We start from the raw sequence: 23,627 nt of genomic DNA, 5'->3' as shown, positions 1-23,627 counted from the left end.
TCAATACAGCATGGTATTGTGGACAAAATCTTATCCAAGGACAACAAAATATTTGTAAGTTTTGGGTCTGAGTCTGAGAGGCTACATGTCATCAAATGGTGTTGGTCCCTGGCTCAAATGCAGAATAAATAGTGAACCTTGATATGAAGAAGGTTAAAAACCAATGTTCTAGACATACAATATGAGTTGTTTGTGGATAGTGTACCTAGTCTGTTCCCTCAGTCCTTTGTTCCCTAACCCCCACAACCCTAAACAGTCCCCCACTACTAGCAACAATGACTACTATTACTAGTAGCTGCTGGTGCTTTAAAATGTAATTACATTAGGTAGTAACTAAGGTAATGATTGATTGACGACTTTATTAGACGTTTGCATAGGAAAAAGTACAGTTTCAAGACGGTACAGTTCACGGGTACAAGGTCAACTCAAAGGAGATCCTAGGAAAGCACTTGGCTTATTTACACAGGAAACCATTGAAGTATTAGGACTGTATTATCGATAGTACTAGTAGTATTACAGTGTTATTGTACCAGCAGTAGTAATAACAGTAGCATTAGTAGTTATAAACTTTTGTGGGTTGGTTAGCTTAGCACTTATGTGTAATGTTAAAACTAAACTACCAGCAGCCTCCTCGTGGGAAAGCCGTGACGTTGGACCGGCACGAGCTTAAAAACCCTAAGCTGTTTACCTCCACGGCGTCCCGAGCCTCCGGTAACCTGGGCGGCAACCACGACTAGCTGGTTAACGGCGTTTCCATGGCAACGGGTCGGTTTACTTTGATTTGTGTCGACTAGAGAGAGACTAATCTACCGGAGCCGTTTGTTTACCACGTTACACTGTAGAGCTGGCGCGCTCCGATGACGTCGGGTTACGGAGGGGCGGGGCCTGGTCGCGGATAACTACGTCACCGCGTTCTGGTTGCGCGTGCGTGGCCCTAAGCCAAGGAGTAAGGAACATTATGATAAGGAGAGGTCACATACATCACGTTTTGAGCCCCTCTTTGCACCCATTGGTTGCTGTGTCCTGGTGGGCGCCCATTGGTTGCTGTGTCCTGGACTCCTGGTGGGACAAAAGTCCTTCCTCTCCATCCACTACCATAGAGCATCGCAGTTGAAGCCCCACCCCGTCCTCACTCTGGTGTCGGAAGCGTTTTCCGCATTCATTTCTTCCATAGACATTTCATAAAGTATTTATTTAAACGTTTTTAAGCCTTGGACAAAGCCACCTCGGCTGGAGAGGGATCATGTCAATATTCACATTTTTTTGAATGCAAAGATTAATTAGAAAGCTGAAAAAAAGGGCAGGGTACAAGACTGTGTACATCATTATTTTTAAAATTGCGGAAACTACACTCCCAGAATGCATTGCGAATGTTGTTGTTGTTTCCTGAAATAAAGCCATTAAATCACGCTCAGTTTAGTTATCCAGGCCAGCATATGGCCTGAAATGTAGTGATTGTCATCTCTGTGGACGCTCTTATCGTCATCCTTAGCATAGTGCATCATATTTGTAAAAGAAAGACGATCGCTCACGTTGTTCTGCTGACGTGCAATAATCCGCCGGGAAGACAGGGGGCAGTAGCTACTTCCGCGGTAACCACAAGATACATGAAAGAAGAAGAAGCTAGACCAATCACAGACGTCGATTTCACCGGATGTACATGTTTAGCAGTATGGGAAATGCAGTTCTTCTCCGTGCGATCTTGATTAAAACGTGTTTTTACTAAAACTAGAGTGATTGCATACATACTCGGGGGTTCTACAGGAGCATATAGAACCATTTTACAACCACCAGCCTAGTGGTAAGTGTACATTGAATTGCTACGACTTTGTGGCTGATAATGAAAAACGCTATGGTGAAAATGAATGGGTTGTTTACTTCCGACACCGCACTGCGATGCTCTATTGACATTCAGTTGCTTCTTATTGTTATTCTGTGTATTAAATTCTCATTTTAAACTTGGTTTCAGTAAAAAGGAGCCTCTCAGGTGCAGTATAGTGACTCAGCATGTTTTTAAATGTTTTTATTTCTCAAAAAAAAAAATAAAAAAAAAATAGCAAATTATATTCCCCCTGTTGACAAAATGTTGTAAATAATATTGACATTGACACACGTCACTTGCTAAGTGGCATTATTAAAGACAGTCCAATGTTAGATGCATAGTTTTGCAGACTCTAAGTGTGCCAATGTACAGTATGCATGATGTAAACATTTGGTTGGCCTACCATTTTAATGCCAAGGACCCCCTGTTTGACTAGCTCCTTTCGGAACCCCTCACTCCACTGCTACGCAGCTCCGAGATGGGGTTCCTACTGGTTGGCTGCCGAAATCCTGTTGTTGGATCCACGATCCGCCGTTAGCGATCACTTCTTACCTTTGTTGAACACTCTATCCAAAAAGTAACCGGCCTATGTGAAAGTATAATCGTTTTACTTTTTAAGCGTGGAACAACCTTGATGCACTGGGGTGAAATGAAGACTTTATATCGCTCGAAAGACCAGCCGGCTCTGTGTTTACCCGTGTTTTCCCCCGTTGTAGTCTCGCGTGGCTGTGAGCATTTGACCAAATCGCGGAGGCAACAGTCTGGCCACGCGAGACTACAACGGGGGAAAACACGGGTAACACAGAGCCGGCTGGTCTTTCGAGCGATATAAAGTCTTCATTGCTTCGAGGTTGTTCCACGCTTAAAAAGTAAAACGATTATACTTTCACATAGGCCGGTTACTTTTTGGATAGAGTGTTCAACAAAGGTAAGAAGTGATCGCTAACGGCGGATCGTGGATCCAACAACAGGATTTCGGCAGCCGACCAGTAGGAACCCCATCTCGGAGCTGCGTAGCAGTGGAGTGAGGGGTTCCGAAAGGAGCTACTGTTTGACATGCATTAAGCTATACGGACCCCCATTTAACGGCATTTATATTTCTGAGACCCCAATTTATTGTAAAATCAATGTTAATTTAACTCTGAGAGTAAGCTATCTGAGTTACATTGGGTTCCATTTGGTTGGACCCCACATAGACCCATGCCAGCTGGGGACCCCTGGAACTCCCTAAATGGGGACCCCACTTCGAGAACCAATGTATTACAGGACTCTGGAGGAGAGAGTCGACAACATTAGAAAGTGAATGACATAATTATGGCCTTCATCCAGCTGCAGACTTTGCAGTTCAGAATACCTGGAGCCTGGAGGGGGTCTGGAGCCTGGAGGAGATGTGTTAACTCCGGTCTATTAGGGCTGAAGTGGTTATACTGTATGTTTTGTATTTGTAATAATAATCACATTTACAAAGTAATAACTAACTAAATCTCTGTCATTTTTGTCTGTGTGAGGTTCTGTACTGTTCTGGGGATGTTGTTTGGCCCTTTCACCGCCAGATGGTGCAGTTGTGTCAGAAAAGGAAGGACTCGTGGCATTGTTTTGGTTCCAAAACAGACCGCTTCCATCCATCCTGGTGACGTCACCCTGCTTCCAGTCCTTCCTCTGACGAGAGGAAGGGTTTCCCGGAAGAACCGTGACGTCATTTACACCCACCCACCCATAAGAGGAGAGCTCAGTCCATGCATAGAGCTATAATAATAAAGGAGTCCATGGTCTGGCAGTGTGAGGCGTGGAGTCCATGGAGTTACAATAAGTTTATTATAAGAGCACAGTTGGACTAACGGTAACTTGGAACAACAAATCATTTTTAAATAGAATCGTTTGGATAAGAGATTTGTTTTCTTCTCATTTGTCTTTGCTTTTTGGCAAAGGTAAGTTATGATCTTTTATCCTTTACTAGTATGAAATATCCCAGACCAGTGGTTCTCAAACTTTGAAATCTCAAGGTCTACCCTCAACTCTGGCAGTGTACAAATGCATCCGTTAAGCTGGTTGCACACTGCTGCGTTTTTCGTTGCGAAATGCGTTTTTCAGGGCAAGGAGAGAGAGAGATAGAGCAAGGGACCGAGTGGTGCGCGAAACGGGCGGCAGTGTGCAAACGTGACTGACATAACGTGAGGTTGATTTTTTATTTGCGTGCTCCGAAATTCACTCCGATATTCGGCCCGAAAAACGCAGCAGTGTGCAACCACCTTTAGGGTTCATTTGGTTCCATTTGTACACTGTCAGAGTTACAGACTTGTGTGGGTCAATCAGACCCCCATAAAGGAACCCACAGAGTCCCTGCAATCCACTTTGAGAACCACTGTCCCAGACCATTAAGTTTTGTGGAAGATCATGCTTTTGTTTTGTAATTGATGTTATCCTATGTAAAGTACTAGGCCTATGTTCTAGCCGCCTGTCTTTCAATGTTATATGAGATACATAAAGTGGTTCTTGTGTAAATAAGCCGTAAAGCTTACTATAGGATCTCCTTTTAGTTAACCTTGTAACAGTGATTTGCAGCTGTCATCAAACTGTACTCTTTCCTAATGCAAACTTCTAATACATTCTTCAATCAATCAATCAATCAATCATGATGATGCTAAACCCATAGCACTACTACACTCCCCTTCCCTCAATGACCATACCATACATGAAGCTAGATAGCATTTTTAGGTTTTAGAAAAGTGTTTTACTGATTAGGTGCGTGGTCTAGCTATGTTATTGTTTTTCTAGATTGATTTTCCTATGGATTGTTATATTGTTGTTGATGTACTGACATATTATCTTGCTTATTATAGTGATGTATTACCTGCTTATTGTAAGTCGCTTTGGATTAAAAGCGTCTGCTAAATGCCTAAATTGTAAATTGGTGATTCTTCTGAACATGTGTTCAATCACCAGTTTGACCACTTCAGAGTTCAGACATCATACAGACTCAGTTTAATGTTACAACAAATAACTGAAAATAGCCGATTTACATAAATGTATGTAGGCCTATTCATAAAACACAATGTGGAAGACTAATTTTTAAACTAGAAATACTGTTCCTTCGAAACAGTGTGGGCTCGATTCCAACCCAACAAATAGGATACTTTAAGGTACTGTAAGGTACAGTACCCTACAGTATTGTACTGTACCTTACTATACTGTACTGCACCTTACTGTACTGTACTGTACTGTACTGTACTGTACTGTAACTTACTGTACTTTACTGTACTCTACTGTACTTTACCTTACTGTACTTTACTGTACTCTACTGTAACTTACTGTACTTTACTGTACTCTACTGTACCTTACTGTACTGTACTTTACTGTACTCTACTGTACCTTACTGTACTGTACTGTACTGTACCTTACTGTACTGTACCTTACTGTACTGTACTTAACTGTACTCTACTGTACCTTACTGTACTATACTGTACTGTACTCTACTATGCCGTACTGTAACTTACTGTACTGTACTCTACTGTACCTTACTATACTGTACTTTACTGTACTCTACTGTACCTTACTGTACTCTACTGTACTTTACTGTACTATACTGTACCTTACTGTACTGTATTGTACTTTACTGTACTGTACTTTACTGTACACTACTGTATCTTGCTGTACCTTACTGTGCTGTACGTTACTGTACTTTACTGTACTTTACTGTACACTACTGTACTGTACTGTACCTTACAGTACTGTACTTTACTGTACTCTGCTGTACCTTACTGTACTTTACTGTACTCTACTGTAACTTACTGTACCTTACTGTACTGTACTTTACTCTACTCTACTGTACTGTACCTTACTGTACTTTACTGTACTCTACTGTACCTTACTGTACTGTACCTTACTGTACTGTACTTTACTGTACTCTACTGTACCTTACTGTACTATACTGTACTGTACTCTACTGTGCCGTACTGTACCTTACTGTACTGTACTCTACTGTACCTTACTATACTGTACTTTACTGTACTCTACTGTACCTTACTGTACTCTACTGTACTTTACTGTACTCTACTGTACCTTACTGTACTGTATTGTACTTTACTGTACCTTACTGTACTGTACTCTACTGTACCTTTCTGTACTGTACCTTTCTGTACCTTACTGTACTTTACTGTACTCTACTGAACCTTACTGTACTTTTACTGTACTCTACTGAACCTTACTGTACTGTACATATTCTATGTGTTCTAGATCTACATTTTTGATTCTGTGTTTGGGAACCAGCAACTGTCAAATGGACTCCAACTGTAGTGGAGTATATTGAGTGCATATACTGTAGGCTAACAATCCCAGATCACATCTGTCCTCCACTATGTCTATAACCAAGGCGTTCTTCTATGTGGCCACTCCAGACTGAGGAGTGGAGCATGGCTTTTATTGTGTTTGTGGATCTGACTTGGAAATGCATTGGTTTTGATATCTCCCTGACAACCAACAACAACCACTAATATGGCTGACTGTCCCTGCGGGCTCTAGGATATATGGCTATGGGATTTACATCCCATCGCCCGGACTTGATTCTTGATCACAGCTGTGTAATCAGTAGAGTGGAGAGGGACATTTATTTATAGTTTTAACTATAACTATAGTTTTATACATCACACAGCTTAGATATTTGGATCAAATCAGAGAGCAGACCTGTGTGAACGCATTGATATAAATAGCATATCTGAAGTGTGAATATTGCAGCCACAGCGCCTTAATATAAACATGGGTCCCTTTCCTCACTAAACCCATTGGAAATGCATTGGGTGCTTAAAGTTAAACATTTTTATTTTTTTATAATTATACTACAAAACATTTCAAAAAGAAAAATACACGCACACTTGTCCTCAGTAAGCTGAACACATAAAAAATTGAATGGTGTCGAAAGGTGTAAGCGTTTAAGAGATGAAGCGCGCCAAAGTTTTGAGGATACTGACTAGTATAGAAATAAATAATGAAGATAACATACGTGTGCTCGCCTTCCAGGCGAGCCCACAATTAACCAATAGCCTAGGCCTACATTGTTTTGATTCAGTGATAGATCATATAATGACGTTACACATGATAAGTTTAAGGTTTTGAGACGTGAATGGTTATAGACTACGTTACAAATAAAAAACAGTAGGTCTATTTATTTATGTTACAGTTGTAGCCGAATATTTGAGTTACAAATGTTCGCCTTGATTCTGACGTGACATATTTGTTATATATTTATATAACTTTAATGATTTTTCAAGAAATAGCAGATCCACTTAAACCGCTTAATTGTATATCTGCTATCTTTCAATATCTAAGGCATAAAATAATTCCATGTCTTAATGGGTTGAATGTAATGTTTCTGTGCAGACATGCATCCTCTCCCGAGCAGCAGCAGCAGTATGATGATGATGATGATGATGGACAGTGACTACGACCTGGACCATCCCTGGTTCTTCTGTGCCGATGAGGAGGATCAGAACTTCTACCCAGCAGCAGAGGAGCGGCTCCAGGGACAGGCGTCCTGCTCGGCCCTCAGCGACGACATCTGGAAGAAGTTTGAGCTGGTTCCCTCCTCCCGCCCGCACAGTCACACACCCATCCCCGCCAACACCTCCTCCAGGTACGCATGATGTTGCCATTATTACCTAGATCATTGCCTCACAGCAGTTATTTGAGATTATAGAGCAGGGGTAGGCAACCTTAGACACAGGTGCCAACATTGGCACAGGGGAGGGTGATTACTGGCACACTGGCAGAATAACTCTGCATTCATTAAAACTCTGAATTTTTATGGCGTGTCATTAAAATGTATGTTGACTTGGCACACTGACTATCTAGAAAATAAAAACATGACACTTCATTTCAAAAAGGTCGCTGACCCCTGTTATAGAGCATCGCATGCAGTGGGTGTGGTTTAGCGGTGCCAAAAAAAACTAAAAGAAAAAAACAATTAAGCCTAGAATCAAGCCATCCAGGATGTCAGTGAATCATGACCATGAAACCTTTGATCCTGTGAAAAACATATTTGAATATTTAATTATTTGATACACTAAATTACATTTATTAAATACCATTTGCTTAGCGATTTTAAATCTTTCTCTTCACAGAATCAAAGGTTTCATGGTTATGATTCACTGACATCCTGGATGGCTTGGTTCTAGGCTTAAAATAATTGTTAAAAATAATTTAGTAAAAGTCTAACGGGAAAATTAATGAGAGATTTTTTTAGTGGCACCTGTACCGGCCGTGTCTGTTTAGGCCAGATCTTGTCATATCTGCCCTGATGCGATTTCTGCTCACAAAAAAACAAAAAGGCAAACAGAAATGAAATTTATGTTCCAACGTTCAATTTCCCACAAACTATTATTATTCAATTATTTGTTGTTTGACAATTATTCTAAAATCTCTCGATGGTTCGACAGCCCTGCTGCCCCTGGGGAATCTCTGAGAGACAAGTCTGTCAGCCAGAGCTTCATCTGGGACCGGGTTCCAGACATGGACCCTGATGCCTCCTGGTGGGATCTGGACCCTGACGGACCCTCCACCCTCAGCTCTGTGGTGGTGCAGGACTGCATGTGGAGCAGCTTCTCAGCAGTGGAGAGGCTGGAGAAGGTGGTCTCTGAGAGGTGGGCCTCCCTTCAGGCCAAGAGGAGCTCCTCCTCCTCCTCCTGGGGGTCCTCCTGGGGGTCCCGTGGTGGGGAGGCGGGCGGGTCAGATGCCCAGGTTCCAAGTCCTGACCATCTCCCCGAGGACTGCGTCGACCCGAGCGAGGTGTTCTCCTGCAGCCTGCGTGAGAGCCAGGAGGGTCCAGCGGCGACGCATCCATCTGTAGACCCCTGTCCATCTGTGGACCCCCGTCCCCCTCCTCACTGCCACACTAAGCCAGGTCAGTGGTCCTCCAAGTCTTTATTCATTTTAAACACCCCCCCCACCTAAGTCTGTGATGCATTAGGCCGCTGGTTCGATTCCCGACCAACCTTTGCTGCGTGTCACTCCCCATCTCTCTCTCCATTTCTGTTGACTCCGCGATTTGCAAATGCTCCCGTCATACAGTCTGGGGTAACGTAAGAAGAATGATGAGTACCCAGTTAAAACGGAAGTGAAGCCTCCTCCCCACTTCCGTTTCTGTCTCACATCGCGCACATTTATCATTATATTTTTTTTTTGTTATCAATTATTTTTATTTTCCATAACATAAAATTAGAGACATACATATGGACAGAACAAGAAAAAGTAAAACATTAATCAAAAGAAAAATGCAATTAACAGACAAACAACACAAACAATAGCAAAACAAGAAAAGGAAAAGAAAACCCACCCACCCCCTTCCCCCGGACCAACACGGAATGTACAATAGTGCATGCCTGTGCTAGGCTGTTACCACTATATAGTGATTTCTTGAATCATAGCCTTAAGCTTATCTGCAATCATTTATCATTATATGAATAAAAATCATCTAAGCATATTTAACTTGCTGCTTATCAGAAATGACATTTTAAAATATATTTTCTTGAACGGAAATGCCAGCTTCCATTACTCGCCGTTCAGGAGCTGTAGTTCCAGACTGTATAGCATTCGGAAATGGTGGAATAATTGTTTGGCTAAGCGAGACTACTGTCCTATCAATAAAGGCATAAAAGCCCCCAAAACATATCTTAACAGGACTGATCTATGAAGCTGAAGTTATGTAAACTCTCCATAATGTTCCTCTGTCCCCCAGAAGAAGTTGAAGAGGAGGAAGAGGAGGTCGACGTGGTGACAGTGAACCAGAGGAAGACGTCTCCTAGGAGAGCAGGCAGCTCAGGTGCTTCTTCATCGTCGGAAAGCTCAGGCAGCGCTCCTCGTCATCATCATCATGTGGTGAGGAAGAGGGCTCATGTAAACATCCACCAGCACAACTACGCTGCCCCGCCCCCCTCCTCCTCCTCCACAAAACGTGCGAAAAAGTGCGATCGGGACGAACAGCAGAATAACGACATCGTCACCTGTTCAGATGTGGATCGGCGCAGGGGCCACAATGTTAGTTTTGACAATGATCTTTTCTTTTTCAGTTAGTTTTAATTAGTTTTTAGAGCGGGTTTGATAGTTTCTGATTTTTTATAGTTTTTATTTGGTTTTTATTCGTAGCAACCACGAAAACTTTTGTGTAATAAAAAAAAGTCATCAAAAGATAAAAAAAACATATATACCGGTATATATTCAGTTACTGTTAGTAACGGGGAAAAAATATGTGCATTTTGTCTGTAATTTCTGTTTGATTTTTGTTAGTTTTGTAAACACACAATACAGTTTCACTTGGTTATCGTTTTTTTATTATGGTTTTTATTTAGTTCAGTTAACTAAAACACTGTTTCTCCAACTTTAAAATGTCAAGGTCTCCCCTTAACTCTGACAGTGTACAATGGAACCAAATGGACCCGTCAGGGTACAGACTTGTATGGGTCCATTTAGACCCCCCTAAAGGAACCCACAGATTCCCTAGAATCCACTTTGAGAACCACAGAACTTTTTCATGTTCATTAACTATAATAACCTTGCAGGAGAGACAACGCAGGAGTCACAACGTTCAGGAGAGACAGCGGCGAGACGAGCTGAAGCTCAGCTTCCTGTTGCTGCGGCGGCAGCTTCCTGAACTCAACCACGACAACAACAACAAAGCCTCCAAGGCGGTCATCCTGAAGAGGGCGCAGCAGTGCATCATGGGAATGCGAGCGGAGCAGAGGAGGCTGTCGGCGCTGGAGGAGCAGCTGAGGAGGAAAGGGGAGGAGCTGAAACGCAGACTGGAAGAGCTGAGGTCTGAAAAGACTCAGTTTAAAGACTCGGTCTGAAAAGACTCAGTTTTAAGACTCAATCTAAAAGACTCAGTTTAAAATACTCTGTTTAAAGACTCAGTTGAAAGACTCAATCTAAAAGACTCGGTCTAAAAGACTCAGTATGGAATCAGTTTAAAGACTCTATCTATGAGACTCAGTATGGCATCAGTCTAAAGACTCTGTGGCAGTGTTGACAGAGTCTGAAGACTTACTGTAAGGTGACCAAGTCTGTTGTTCTTAATATGGTTACGTTGAAAGTATATTATTTAATATATAACGTAGGTTTATAAAGCCATAAATAGTTCACATTTGGATGCTTTAGAAGGCAGGTAAAAACATGCATGTACAAATCACCTCTGTACAGTCCTTTACATACACATCTGTTTGATGTTATTGCTGCTAATTTCATTCAAGGGGCTGTGCTCAATCTATGGTCTTTTATGTGTTGGATTTTATCTTATCTTATTTATTTTGTATCGGTTTCATACTTTGTTTAATGTATTGTATTGTATTGTATTGTGTGTTTTTATGAGTGGTGGTTTTACTAGTTCTGTCTTTGCCCGTTTTTAATGATAACGATAATGAACTTCATTCATATTGCACTACTTAATGTGAAGAAATGCAGCTAAAGGTGTTGTACAACACAGCAGCAACATCAAGATGCTGAGTAATACATCTCATAAGATGCTAAATTAATAGCTGAGTCAAAAAGGTGGGTTTTCAGTTGACGCTTAAAGACGTTGACTGCGCTTAATGCCTCCCTGATAGTTGGTATCGAATCGTTTTGCAATGCAAATTATCAATTGTATGGATACTAAGTATTTGTGCTTTGTATTGCTATTTTAAGAAGAAAAAAGAGAAAGAGGGTTTAATTACTTTTCCATTCCATATCGCTTGGTCTATAGCGATAAATGTGTGTGTATAGGCCTATTCTCTGTGTTCATGTCAAGGTGTGGGTTTGTCCATAATGTGTTCAAATGCAATGTCCATGTATTTGCAAGAGAATCCCTATTTACTTAATTATATCTATAATAATAAATGTTTCCCTTAAAGAAAACCTTCTCTTTGTGTGCACGTGCACATGCTCACGGTATGGATCGGCACTATTGTGTTCATGGAAAACATTGTATTTATTTATAAGCCTTTTAAAAAGATGCAATATTTGCATGTTTTATCAGCGGACTGAAATATTTCACTGAACTCACTTCTTCTCATACACATCTACTCAGTTCCTTGTTTATTTAATGTAATGCCTGTTGTACCACAGTTCATTGATACAATAGCAATTTAGTTGTAGTTTGTCTAAAGTTTTGTGTATAATTCACAGGCATTGATCATTATTTATTTTAATAATTGTTAGTCCTGTTTGTCTGGTTTTATTGCTCACTATCCGTGGGGCTGTCCTGTATACAATTCACTGCATTTTAGAACTTTAAAAACAAATTAAGTACATTTAAATAATGGTTGATTGATTTATTGATGGATCTAACTAAGACATTTTATGAATCTGTTTCTCCACTGATGGCATTTGGTGAGCTGTCATTTTTCTGTGAGACTAACATAAGATGCTTGAGAGGAGAGGAGAGGAGAAGTTCAGACATGTGCTCTCCACATGGTCATGCCCCATGCTCTGACCCATGCTTTCATTGACCACACCCCCACTCATATAGACCACATCCCCACTCAGATAAACACGCCCCCACTCAGATAGACCACAAAAGACTGAACGCAAATACTTTGAAACTCTTTCAATAAAACCTATTATTCACAGACATGAGGGGGACAGGTGTCTGTCCCTTGTCCCACAATGGGACAATTCCACAAAGAAGATCCCATGCACCCTCTTCTAGGACAGTGGTTCTCAACCTGATCTACCTAACCTGATCGGCTATTTTCACAATTTATTTCTGCCTCTAATATTTGACAATTTGGCCAATGTTTTTATTTGTCATGTAGAGATATTAAAAAGTCCTTAAATTGTCACTTTAGAAATGTGCAGATACCCTCTATACACTTAAAACTTTATGTTGGTTTGTTTACTGTTGAGCGAGAAAACAATGTTGCACATTAAGTTAATAATTTGGAGACCGACCCACAGGTTGAGAACATAGCGGTTGAGAACCAGTGTTCGTAGAAAGTGACGTTTTCGGCCTCTCCTTCTTCTAGATTCTCCTTGATGTAACCCGGAAGTGATCCGCCGCTGTGTTTGTTTACATTTTCACCGTTCTTTCTTTGTTTTCTTTTCTGACAGAAGAAATAAAACATTATGACTCAAATAAAGTAAAGTAAACTAATATAAACTAGGGCTGGGCGATATGTCGATATTATTGTGATATGACACTATTGTCGTCTCGTATTTAGGATGTCGTGGATGGGTGGATTACAAAAGTGTTGTAATTACTAAGTAATAACGTCATTAATTATTTACATTATCCACTTGTAGTTGTTCTATTACTATTGATATTAAACGATATTGTCATGTAGACATGAATCATTCACCAAACATCTCTCCGTGTGTAATTACTTTGCCATCCCCACAATATCGATATTGAGGTATAAACCGTATGATTTGATTGTGTCCGGATATTGCTCAGCCCTATAAGTCTACAGTTATTATTGAAACAGTAAGGTGTAGTAACCATGTCATCGATAGACTCAGTGATCAAGCAGCAGCTGGTTTCAGCAGCAGAAGACATCATAGTTTTATTGAAATCTAGACGTTCGGATTCAGATAAAAGACGTAAAGGTAACGGTCTGTCCGTCCTCCGTGTGCTGGTGACAGACAGACTGATGGACGCTGTCTCTCACATCTTCACCGAGTTGGAGAAAACAACAAAAAGAACAACTGCAGGTAGGTTCATTAACATTAAAATAATACACACTGGATGAACAGAACAGCTCCACTGAGATTTAATCCACATGCTGCACAACAGTGACACCTGCTGCCGGGCAGAAGAACTTAGGGCAGCTACATGTGAAACCATTTAGTTTGTACTACACAACAAACACACGGATCTGAGTTGCTGAGTAAAATAAGATCAGATCATCAAACATATGTGTATTGTGTAACCTGCATATTTATGTGGGTTTACACCTTTGTCAGTTGTTGCGACCAATCCGACCATGTGTCTTAAGGCAGTTGTGCTCTTTAGCAAAAGTATTTCATTGTATTTGTATGGCTATAGCAGCCTGCAGCCTACAGTATGTGACAATACACACACACACACACACACACACACACACACACACACACACACACACACACACACACACACACACACACACACACACACACACAGGGTTTGACACTAAGGTCTCAGAGGCACTTGTCCATCAGGTGAGTACAGGTCATGATCTACTTGCCCAAAGGTCATACCCACTTAGTAAATCCTTACTCTTGTAGATCAAAATAATGTTAAATCCAATGGATAACTGCAGAGTGGCAACAGTCACTTTGAAAAACATCATTCTTAGTTCTTGTACTGTAATAAGTCAGAAGTAACCTGCTATTGGTTCCCTGCAGATCCTTCACCCACCACCTCATCCAATCAGAGCAGAGCTGAGAAAACCCCTCCCCTTCCCACCAGCCCTGTCAATCATGAGGAAACCCCTCCCCCTCTGACCAGCCCTGTCAATCATGAGGCCGAAAAGGAGGTTGACTGCAAGGCAGAGGATGTTGAAAATGAGGTTTGATTGATTGATTAGTAACTTTAATTTACAAGATTGTAAAATGTTATTATTAAAGGATGACAAATGTTATACTAGAGACAAATATTGTACTTTTACTCAACTACAATTATTTGAAAGCTGTAGTATTTTGTAGATGTCGATTATTTACAAAACATTCAGCCCTATTTAAAGTAGTAAGAGGCGGCATAGCTCAGGGGTAGAGAAACCGTTATTAGAGCACGAAGGGTTCCCGAAGGGTTCCCAGTTCGAATCCAGGCTCACCCTGAGTTAATGTCGAAGGGTCCTTTAGCAAGACTCTGAAACCCTAATTGCTCCCGGTGAGCAGGTTGGTAATGCACAATCTATGTAAAGCACCTTGGATAAAAGCGCATATGAATGCACCATTTACCATTTTACCATTTAAAATAACTTTGGCAGTTTTCAATACATCTTTTTAATACATTTTAGTGAGTGCTGTTTTCCCCACTCCTGGATTGCTCAGGTGGGCAGCAGGGCAGAGGAGGGAGGCCCCCAGCACTGCAGGGTGTGCAGACAGCGCTTCGTCACCAAAGGCTTTCTGCTCAGGCACGTGGACAAGCACCTCAGAGAGAAGGGCCGACTGTGTGGCCTGTGTGGCGACAACCTGGACACCACGGACGAGCTGAGATGCCACCTCCAGGTACAGACGGGCACAACTATCCTTTATTTAGTGTGTGTTTGCCCCTGCAGGGCATAACCACACTATAGGCTCTATGCACAGAGGCCATTTTGGAGAGAAGTTGGGTCTCTTCTCACTTCCTTCACAGGTGTTACCATTGCCAATGATACTAATGAAGGCTCTGTTAAATTTAATATAGCACAGTGGTTATCAAACCTTTTATTTCAAGGGCCACCATAATTCTGAGAGTGGACAAGCTACACGCTCACAACTTTGAGCTCCAAGCTTGTAGAGCTGCTATTTTCTAAATGTTCCTAATACATTTTAGACATGATAACTTGTGAAACAGAACTTTTTGGTAGTATATTTTAATGCAACTCTTGTACTTTTGATTACTGGACTTGTTTCTACATTGCAGTATTGACACATTTTACTTGAGTGTGTGAGTGCGTGAGTACCCTTTCCACCACCGTCACGACAAGATATTTTTATATATCTTCCAATCCCTGACTTCACAGGCTCACAGAGAGGTCGGCCGGACGTGCGACGTCTGCGGCAAGAAGTTCCCGTCGCTCCGCGCCCAGGAGATGCACCGGCGTCGGCACACCGGGGAGAAACCCTTTGGCTGCCACGTGTGCAGCAAGGGTTTCAACCAGAAGGGCAACCTGACCACGCACATGAGGACCCACTCGGCAGAGAAACCCTACAAATGTACCATCTGCGGGAAAGACTTCTGCCACGCGAGCTCCCTGGAGAGGCACGCCAAATCGCACGCCAGTCAGACGCCGTTCAGCTGCAGGGTTTGCGGCCAGGGCTTCGCTAAGAATGCCGAGCTCAAGAGACACGCGCGGGCGGCGCACAGAGGCGCTTCCAGAGCTGTCAAAGCCAAGCGCAGGAAGCAGGTATTAACCGCTGTCTATCACTGCTGCAAAGTGTGCGGCGGTGCCTTTCAGAACAAGGGAAACCTCATCAGACACGCGGAGAGACATTTGAATGAGCCGGCCGTGCGGTGCGGGGTGTGTGGCGAACGCTTGGACTCTGCAGACGATCTGAAGGTTCACCTGCAGGCTCACAGGTAAAACTGTGTTCTTCTTAGTCGTCAGTAACGCTGTAGGGTAATTGTTTCCCAAACACTGGGTCGGGACACATTTGTGGGTCGCGGACCCATTTTTATGGGTCCTCTTATTTTTTGTTTCCTTTCCTTTTTAAAAAAAAAAAAATATTATTACTTGTATTATTATTATTTCCAAAAAGAAAAAAAACATATTTTTCATTTATGAATTTTGCTCCAAGGAGCACTTTTTCGAGTTTTATGTGTATCTGTACTTTAACTGCTGTGCTGCCTCTGGTGACTGAATCAATAATCTGTTTGTCTGTCTGTCTGTCTGACTCTGTCTGTCTGCAGGAAGACGCTCAGTGAGTGTGAGGTGTGTGGCATCAGCGTGCGCGACATGGATCAGCACATGAGAGTTCACACCGGACTCAAACCCTACAGCTGCAAAGACTGCGGCAAGGACTTCCCACGGAAAGGTGTGTCCATCACCTGGAGTTTGTGGATATTAGATTAAAAGGAGTAGTTCACCCACCAAAATGACTACTCTCCCATGGAACTAGAATTCATGGATTTTGATGTTGTTTCTGTGGCAATTTCTAAGCCAGTAATTTGAAGAGACTCTTTGTGGAGACTCTTTGTGTCTCCACAGGGTCATCCAATTATTAGCTAAGGAATGCGACAAAAACTAAAGAATATATCTATGAATTCAAGTCCCCATGAGGTGAGTAATCGATAGATGAAACATTATTTTTGGGGGAACTATCCCTTTAACTTAATTACTCAAGAGATTTGAGGACAGAATGTGACGAGCAATGGTGTAGAGTAACTCAGTACAATTTAACTCTCAAATACCTGGAACGCGCCCGAGTCGCGTTAGATTTTAACCACTTTAACCATTATAGTATGCTTTAACTTTAGAAAAATAGCAGATATACAAGCTCACAGCGCGGCACTCGTGCCGCGCTGCGAGCTTGTAGATCGGCTATTTTTGAAAAATCGTGAAAATGTGTGCAAGTCTTTGAATATCTTTGACCCGACTTCTAAATCCTTCCTCTAAATCAGTGGTTCTCAAACCTTTTCATGTCAAGGACCCCAAAATTACAGGTATTTAGCCACGGACCCCCATCTCAAAATATGTTGTTCCAGGGACCACCCAGAAGCAAATATTTGAGTTACAAATGTTTGCTTTTAAATAGATATATTCAAAGACTTGCAAAGAAAAATCATGATTTAAAAAAAATAGCAGATCTACGAGTGCCGGGCTGCGAGCTTGTATATCTGCTATTTTTCAATAGTTAAAGCAGTCAATAATTCTAGGCCTAAATGGGTTAATCAAGTACTGTACTTGGGAACCATTTTGAGGTATTTTTACTTTACTGGAGTGTTTCCAATTGTCAGTACTTTTACTTCTACTCCACTGCATCTCAGAGCCAAATACCATGCTCTTACTCTGATATAATTATTGTAAAACTTGAGTTACTAGTTACTTTGTAGATTTGGATTACAAAACACATTATCCACTTCAGCCCTGTATACATTTCGGCCATTGAAAAATAGCCAATCTACAAGCTCACAATGTGTCGCGATGTGACACTTTGTGAGCTTGTAGATCGTCTATCATGTGATCAGTGACATCATGAAAGTGTACTCTTTGCCTTGCAGAGTACACCTTCATGATGTCACAGATCACATGACCCCACAATCAATCCTCCAGTTCTAGGCAACACAGAAGGGGGGGGGACAGCATGTCCGAATGTGCATGTTTTCATAGAATGTCCTAACTGGTTAGGCGTATTTCCCTCATTGCTGCATCTGTTCTGAGATCTGTTGCTCCTTCCCCACAGCTAAAACAGGCTCTTCATCATCTCCCAAAAGTGCATTTTTCGGCCGCTCCAAAGTATTTTTTTTTAAATGAATCGTCCAAGAGATGCACAGTGTTATTGCGTCAGCAGCATGCAAAGCATCAGAACCGGCCAGTGGAGTTTCGCTTTCTCTGCCCAGGCGAGATTCTCGCCTTCTCGCGAGACGTCTGGGCCGGCTGGGAGCCCCGTCGTAGAGTTATATGGGAGCCCCTTTAAGTAGAAAAATGTGAGTACCTTTTTTCCACCAGTGGTATGAGGAGTCATTCATTACCGTACATTTCCCATCATGGCAGGTTCTCTGGAGCGACACATGAAGCTGCACGGTGCGGAGGAGTGGCCGTTCATCTGCGAGTTCTGCGGGAAAACCTTCCCGGAGCAGGGCGTGCTGCGGCGCCACCTCAGGAGCCACGGCGGGGACAAGACCAGGGCGCACGCCTGTGACGTCTGTGGGAAGAGCTTCACCCTGAGCCAACACCTGGACGTCCACAAGAGAATACACACTGGAGAGAAACCATACAGGTGAAGATTAAACCCATTCACACCTGCAGTTTACAGTTTAGGCATTTAGCAGACACTTTTAATCCAAAGCGACTTACAATAAGCAGATACAACATCACAATAATAAACAAGATAATAGGTCAGTACATTAACAGCAATATAACAATGTAAATGGATATCTATCTAGAGAAAACACAATATAATCAAAGTTCTAAAGAAACCTAAACAAAACAAATGCTAACTAGCTTCATGTATGGTCATTGATTTTACTGTAGTGCTAAGGGTTTAGGTGGAGTCTGAAAAGGTGAGTCTTCAGTCCACGGCGAAAGGTAGCTAGTGAGTCCGTTGTTCTAAGTGCGACAGGGAGTTTATTCCACAACTTGGGAGACAAGAGGGCAAACTGTCTCGGACGAGTGGATTTTTGCCCTGGAGCTTTTAGCGAGGGTTCGGTCAGCATCCCTGTGTTGGCTGATCTAAGTGAACGAGTGGGGGTGTAGGGGTTGATCACCTGGAACCATTCGGTTTTATTCCGTTGTAACATTTAGTTTTATAAATAAACCTTACGTTGTCTTTACCCTGCAGCTGTACGGTGTTCAGTAAAACGTTGTGTTTACCTTACAGCTGTACGGTGTGCAGTAAAACCTTCCGGCAGGTCGGAAACCTGGACTCACACATGAGAATTCACACCGGGGAGAAACCCTTCATCTGTAGCCTGTGTGGGAAACGCTTTCGCCAGAAGGTATTCTTTCATTCATTCATTCATTATTTCGTCGTCCGGCAGAAACCAGCTAACCTTTTTTTCTTTTCTTTTTTTCATAAATCAGTGCTATTGAACATCCTTTACATCTGTGTGTTGGTTAAAAAAGAAATATTGACAAGTAGTAAAAAGCGCTTCAGCCAAAACCTCTTAACTGCACTCACTGGATCCTCACACTGTCTGCCAAACCAGCTAACTCCACCCGTTTAGCCCTCTTTAATTTATATATTTTTCATACCCTTTATGTCTGTGAGTTGTTTAAAAAAGAAAATGAGTAAAAGCTGGATGTTGTTGTTTTTCTTTTTTTCTTTTATCCTGAAGAATTAACATTTTGGAGTTACTGTAGCTGGTTTCTACCTGACAGCAGAGATTTATTAGATCCATTTATCCTTATATACAACTTAGAAGTTAGCCACTCCCTGAGAAGTTAATCTCGCCCCCTGTACTGTATCCCGCTGCTACACTGCAGCTATGTTAGCACAGACCCACGGCCCAATTCCCGAAACCATTTAACCAACAGCACAATCATACCTCTCGCTTTTGGACCGTCGCTATTTATTGTCTCTTTATGCATTCTTTTACCTTCTTTGCCACGCTTTTCTGCCTCAGCCGCTAACGGTGCTACGTCACATATCATTCTTCCTGAAAGGTCTGTCCTTCTTCCTGAGACGACAATCACTTATCCTTTACAGTCTCTCCTTCTTCCGTGTCTCTCAAGTAAACGTCCCTGACGTATGCGGATGCGACGTGCCTTTGCGCAAGTGGAACCTATACTTCTCTGCCGGAGCCGCCGCTACGTCACTGACTCCACCTTTGCCTTCAGAACCCATGCCGCCTCTCGCGACCGAGTTTTTCCCGGTGAACCTAAGCGCAACGGTGGGGGCTTGGGAGTGTGGGGAACACGCACCACTGACTACTATTGCTGATGATGGAGAGCTTATATAGCTTAGCCTTTGTATTGAAAATGAGAGGCACTCTTGCCGATTTATTAAGAGTCGAGACTCGTCGCCAATTGCAAGATATTTAAAAGTTATTTGGGGCCATGATGATGATGATATCCTTTTCTTCCCACAACTAGACTAAGGATTTATGTGCGAACACTAGGATTCGCCCGCCAAAGGCGGGCGATATTCTAGTTTACTTACATTTTAAAAGATATTTGAAAATAATAGCGGACATGGCTGATCTACATGCTCACAAAGGGTGGCGACGCATTGTGAGCGAACAAAATTACATCAATACACAATATTCATGCAACAGACTCACCACAACATACAACACTGCCTGTCAATGATGGTTTTATTTTGACACAAAAATGAATCGAATGTTTTATGGTAATGGTTCACCAGGAGCCTGGATGGCTCGCTTCCAGGCTTAAAATAATACATATTTTCAGAAATGTCTCATCAGAAAAATTAATGGGCTTTCTATCTAAATAATAATTATTCACTCTTAGGGATGGGACGATATGAAAATGTCATATCACGATTATTGTGACAAAAGAAATCCCGATTTACGATATTATCGCGATAATCAAAATCCATTATCCTGGGGCGGAACATTTGCGCTACGACACGTTGTGAGCTTGTAGATCTGCTATTTTTTGGCAAAGACATTTGATAGAGAGTGAAAAAAAGATAATCAAGTATGTATATTATAAGTACCTTTTACCAATTATAGAGGGTTTAAGTGGTACCGGATTAAGCAGATTTGCAGCTCGGCAAATAAAAGGTGAATTGATCCCATTGCACGACGGAGGACGATATCACGATAAATTAAATCTCCACGATACGATTATCATGAGTGTTTTTTATCACGATAAACGATAATATCGCTTATCGTCCCATCCTTAATTGTGAGCGAACAACATTACATCAGTACACAATATTCATGCAACAGACTCACCACAACATACAACACTGCCTATCAATGATGGTTTTGTTTTGACACAGAAATTAATCGAATGTTTATGGTGATGGTTCACCAGGAGCCTGGATGGCTCGCTTCCAGGCTTAAAATAACACATATTTTTGTAAATCTCTCATCAGAAAAATGAATGGGCTTTCCATCTAAATGAATAACGATTCACTTGTATTTGGTCTCGTTGGCTACAGGTGTCTCTGGAGATACACGAGAGGTTCCACAACAAAGAGAAACCGTTTGGCTGTCAGCTGTGCGACAAAGGCTTCTGTCAGAAGATCGACCTGAAGCGTCACATGTTGACGCACACGGGAGAAAAACCCTACGAGTGCAGCGTCTGCGGGAAGAAGTACCAGGAGAAGAGATCCATGTTTACTCACATGAAGGTCCACAGACCTCTAGATTTAAACCAAATGAAAGTCCGCAGTCTCCGCACCAGTCCAAATGTAACTGGCATGAAGGTCCACACAGCTCCAAGTTTCACCAAAGAATCTGTTGTGTCGACAGACAGCCAGCAACATGAAACTGTCAATACAAACTTCATACAACTGTAACTTTATACGCAGTGCTGTGTTCTACCTCATACTTGGGTGTATACAGCGTATGCTGTGAAGAAAACAGTGTATGCCCTTGTGTACCTTTCAAAGTAGCATATCTGATAGGCATTTTGCACTGGCGTATGAGCTCGGCACAAAAAAGATCTAGAACACACCACTGTTCATACGTAAAACACATACCTACCTAATGTATACACCTGTAAAGCTGCTGAATTTATCAACCGACATGTTTTCACCTTTGTTTATTCGTTGAGTTGATTCTCTCAATGGATTTTATGCTGTTTTTACAGTTTTAATCTATAATAGACTGTAAGAAACAATGAACAAAGGGAGCCGTGGCGTGACGTCACACACCGGTTTCTACGGACTCGTTTTGAAGGCACCATTTCAGCAAATTAAAATCTGATCATTTTGGTCCCATTTTTTGGTCCCGAAAGGAACCAGAAACAAATGCGATTGGGTGGAAGGGAAACGAGGGCGGGTCTTCATTTGGTTGAACCGATAGAAGCCCTCGAAGCATTCCTTACTTTATCATCAATTTATCAAAATATATTAAAACATTTATATAACAATAGAAACATCATGGTTTGTTTTCTTTAAAACCTTGAAACAAATGAGTTTTCTTTGTGATGAATAGGAACGTATTCCTTAATATATATTCAGTCAGACAACTCTAGGATTGAATTTAGGATATATATTGTGTTGAGCAGAATTGAGCATAGTTATAGGAAGCATAGTTTGGAGTAAGGGCTCTCTGTCTCTATTCATTCACTCTAAGCATGAACATTTTAGTTCTAAGTTATATGGCAAGGGAATTAATTAAGACCTCCTAGGGCAGGGGTGGGCAACTTTGATGATGGTGAGGGCCACTATATTTCCACCTTCACTCCAGAGGGTCACATTTGTCATTCTAGTATTGCATACAAAAGAAGCAAAAATAGCAGATCTACAAGCTCAAAACGCATCGCAGCAGATCGGCTATTTTTGCTTCTTTTGAATTGGAATCCTGAATAATTTTTTGTTATTTCTTAATTAATAAAAAAAAAAAAAAAAAACATTTTAATACGACTATACTAGTCATTAAGCTACTAATATAGACTGATGGAATTAAAGCAGGTCATGTTTGGAATTGTAACAGCTGAAATCAATAATATAAGTGTATCAGTATTCTGGTATTAACCTGCGGGCCGAATTAAGTGAAGGTGGGGGCCGCATGTGGCCCCCGGGCCGCCAGTTGCCCATGTATGTTCCTAGGGGGATCTAGAAATGGAGCCTACAGGTGGATGCTGGGAGGCGGTGGGATTTCAAAACTTCAAGGTCAGCAGCAGCAGACAGCGAGCAGGGCAACGGACGGCAGCACAGCCAGGAGAGAAGACAGAATGAACAGGTAGGCAGAGAGGTTTAAATACCCGCCCTGATCAGGCAAAGAGAGCATGTGACTGATCACCTGATCAGGGTGGCGCGCTGCCTTGAGTTGACTGCCCTGAACTAGCACTATAACGCCACAGTGTATTGATCCAAGCTGGAACACAATGGATTGATTGATCGTGAAAATGCACGTGGCCCACCCATCTGACCACTGAACACGATCGACAGCCCACAACGCTTTTGAGAAGTGGGCCCTGATCGTGAAGAGGTTGAGAACCACTGCTGCAGATGGTCTATTTTGGCATAATGTCATCATGAAGTGTAAAACTGAGCTTAATATGCCTTATCTACTCACTGCATTAAAGATCCCCGCCCTTCTAGTGATGAATTATTCTTCTCTGTGGTGAAAGGTCTTTGTTCTCCAACCTATGAATAAAATGTAGACTTATTCATTCAGTTGACACTTCAGATCAGTTCCACAACTGACCAGTAGGTGGAACTACATGACCATTTTTGGGGAGATAAAATATGAGTAATTTAAACAACAGAGCTGATAGTGCTGTCAAACAAGTATGTCTCTTGTCAGGTGGAAACCTCATTATACAAAACTCTTTCTTTTCAGGATCCAAATTCAAGAGTAGCA

At 41.9% G+C, this 23,627-nt stretch overlaps 2 protein-coding genes across 3 annotated transcripts; both read left to right on the top strand.

Moving 5' to 3' along the window:
- Positions 1-7,197: 7,197 nt before the first annotated feature.
- On the top strand, positions 7,198-10,656 carry LOC308292849 (transcriptional regulator Myc-A-like; the record flags this gene model as incomplete). Its single annotated transcript, XM_080735273.1, has 4 exons — positions 7,198-7,448; positions 8,251-8,714; positions 9,549-9,847; positions 10,369-10,656. The coding sequence occupies 4 exons, from the start codon at positions 7,198-7,200 to the stop codon at positions 10,654-10,656; spliced, it is 1,302 nt and encodes a 433-aa protein (XP_080591399.1).
- A 2,268-nt stretch (positions 10,657-12,924) lies between these two features.
- LOC308292621 (uncharacterized protein) lies at positions 12,925-22,023 on the top strand. 2 transcript variants are annotated; one of them, XM_080735009.1, is made up of 8 exons: positions 12,925-13,492; positions 14,165-14,328; positions 14,813-14,989; positions 15,487-16,043; positions 16,374-16,498; positions 18,178-18,403; positions 19,004-19,121; positions 21,254-22,023. In XM_080735009.1, the coding sequence occupies exons 1-8, from the start codon at positions 13,282-13,284 to the stop codon at positions 21,611-21,613; spliced, it is 1,938 nt and encodes a 645-aa protein (XP_080591135.1). In that variant the 5' UTR covers positions 12,925-13,281; the 3' UTR covers positions 21,614-22,023. The 2 variants fall into 2 exon arrangements, with proteins under 2 accessions (XP_080591135.1, XP_080591136.1); XM_080735010.1 differs by having other exon boundaries at positions 13,376-13,492; positions 14,779-14,989.
- The last annotated feature ends 1,604 nt before the right edge of the window (positions 22,024-23,627 follow it).

This window comes from Nannobrachium achirus (genome assembly GCF_963921795.1).
Source record: "Nannobrachium achirus genome assembly, chromosome: 10".
Taxonomy (NCBI): Eukaryota; Metazoa; Chordata; class Actinopteri; order Myctophiformes; family Myctophidae; genus Nannobrachium; species Nannobrachium achirus.
The sequence above is the reverse complement of the archived record's forward strand: the minus strand, read 5'-3'. Positions and strand labels throughout refer to the sequence as shown.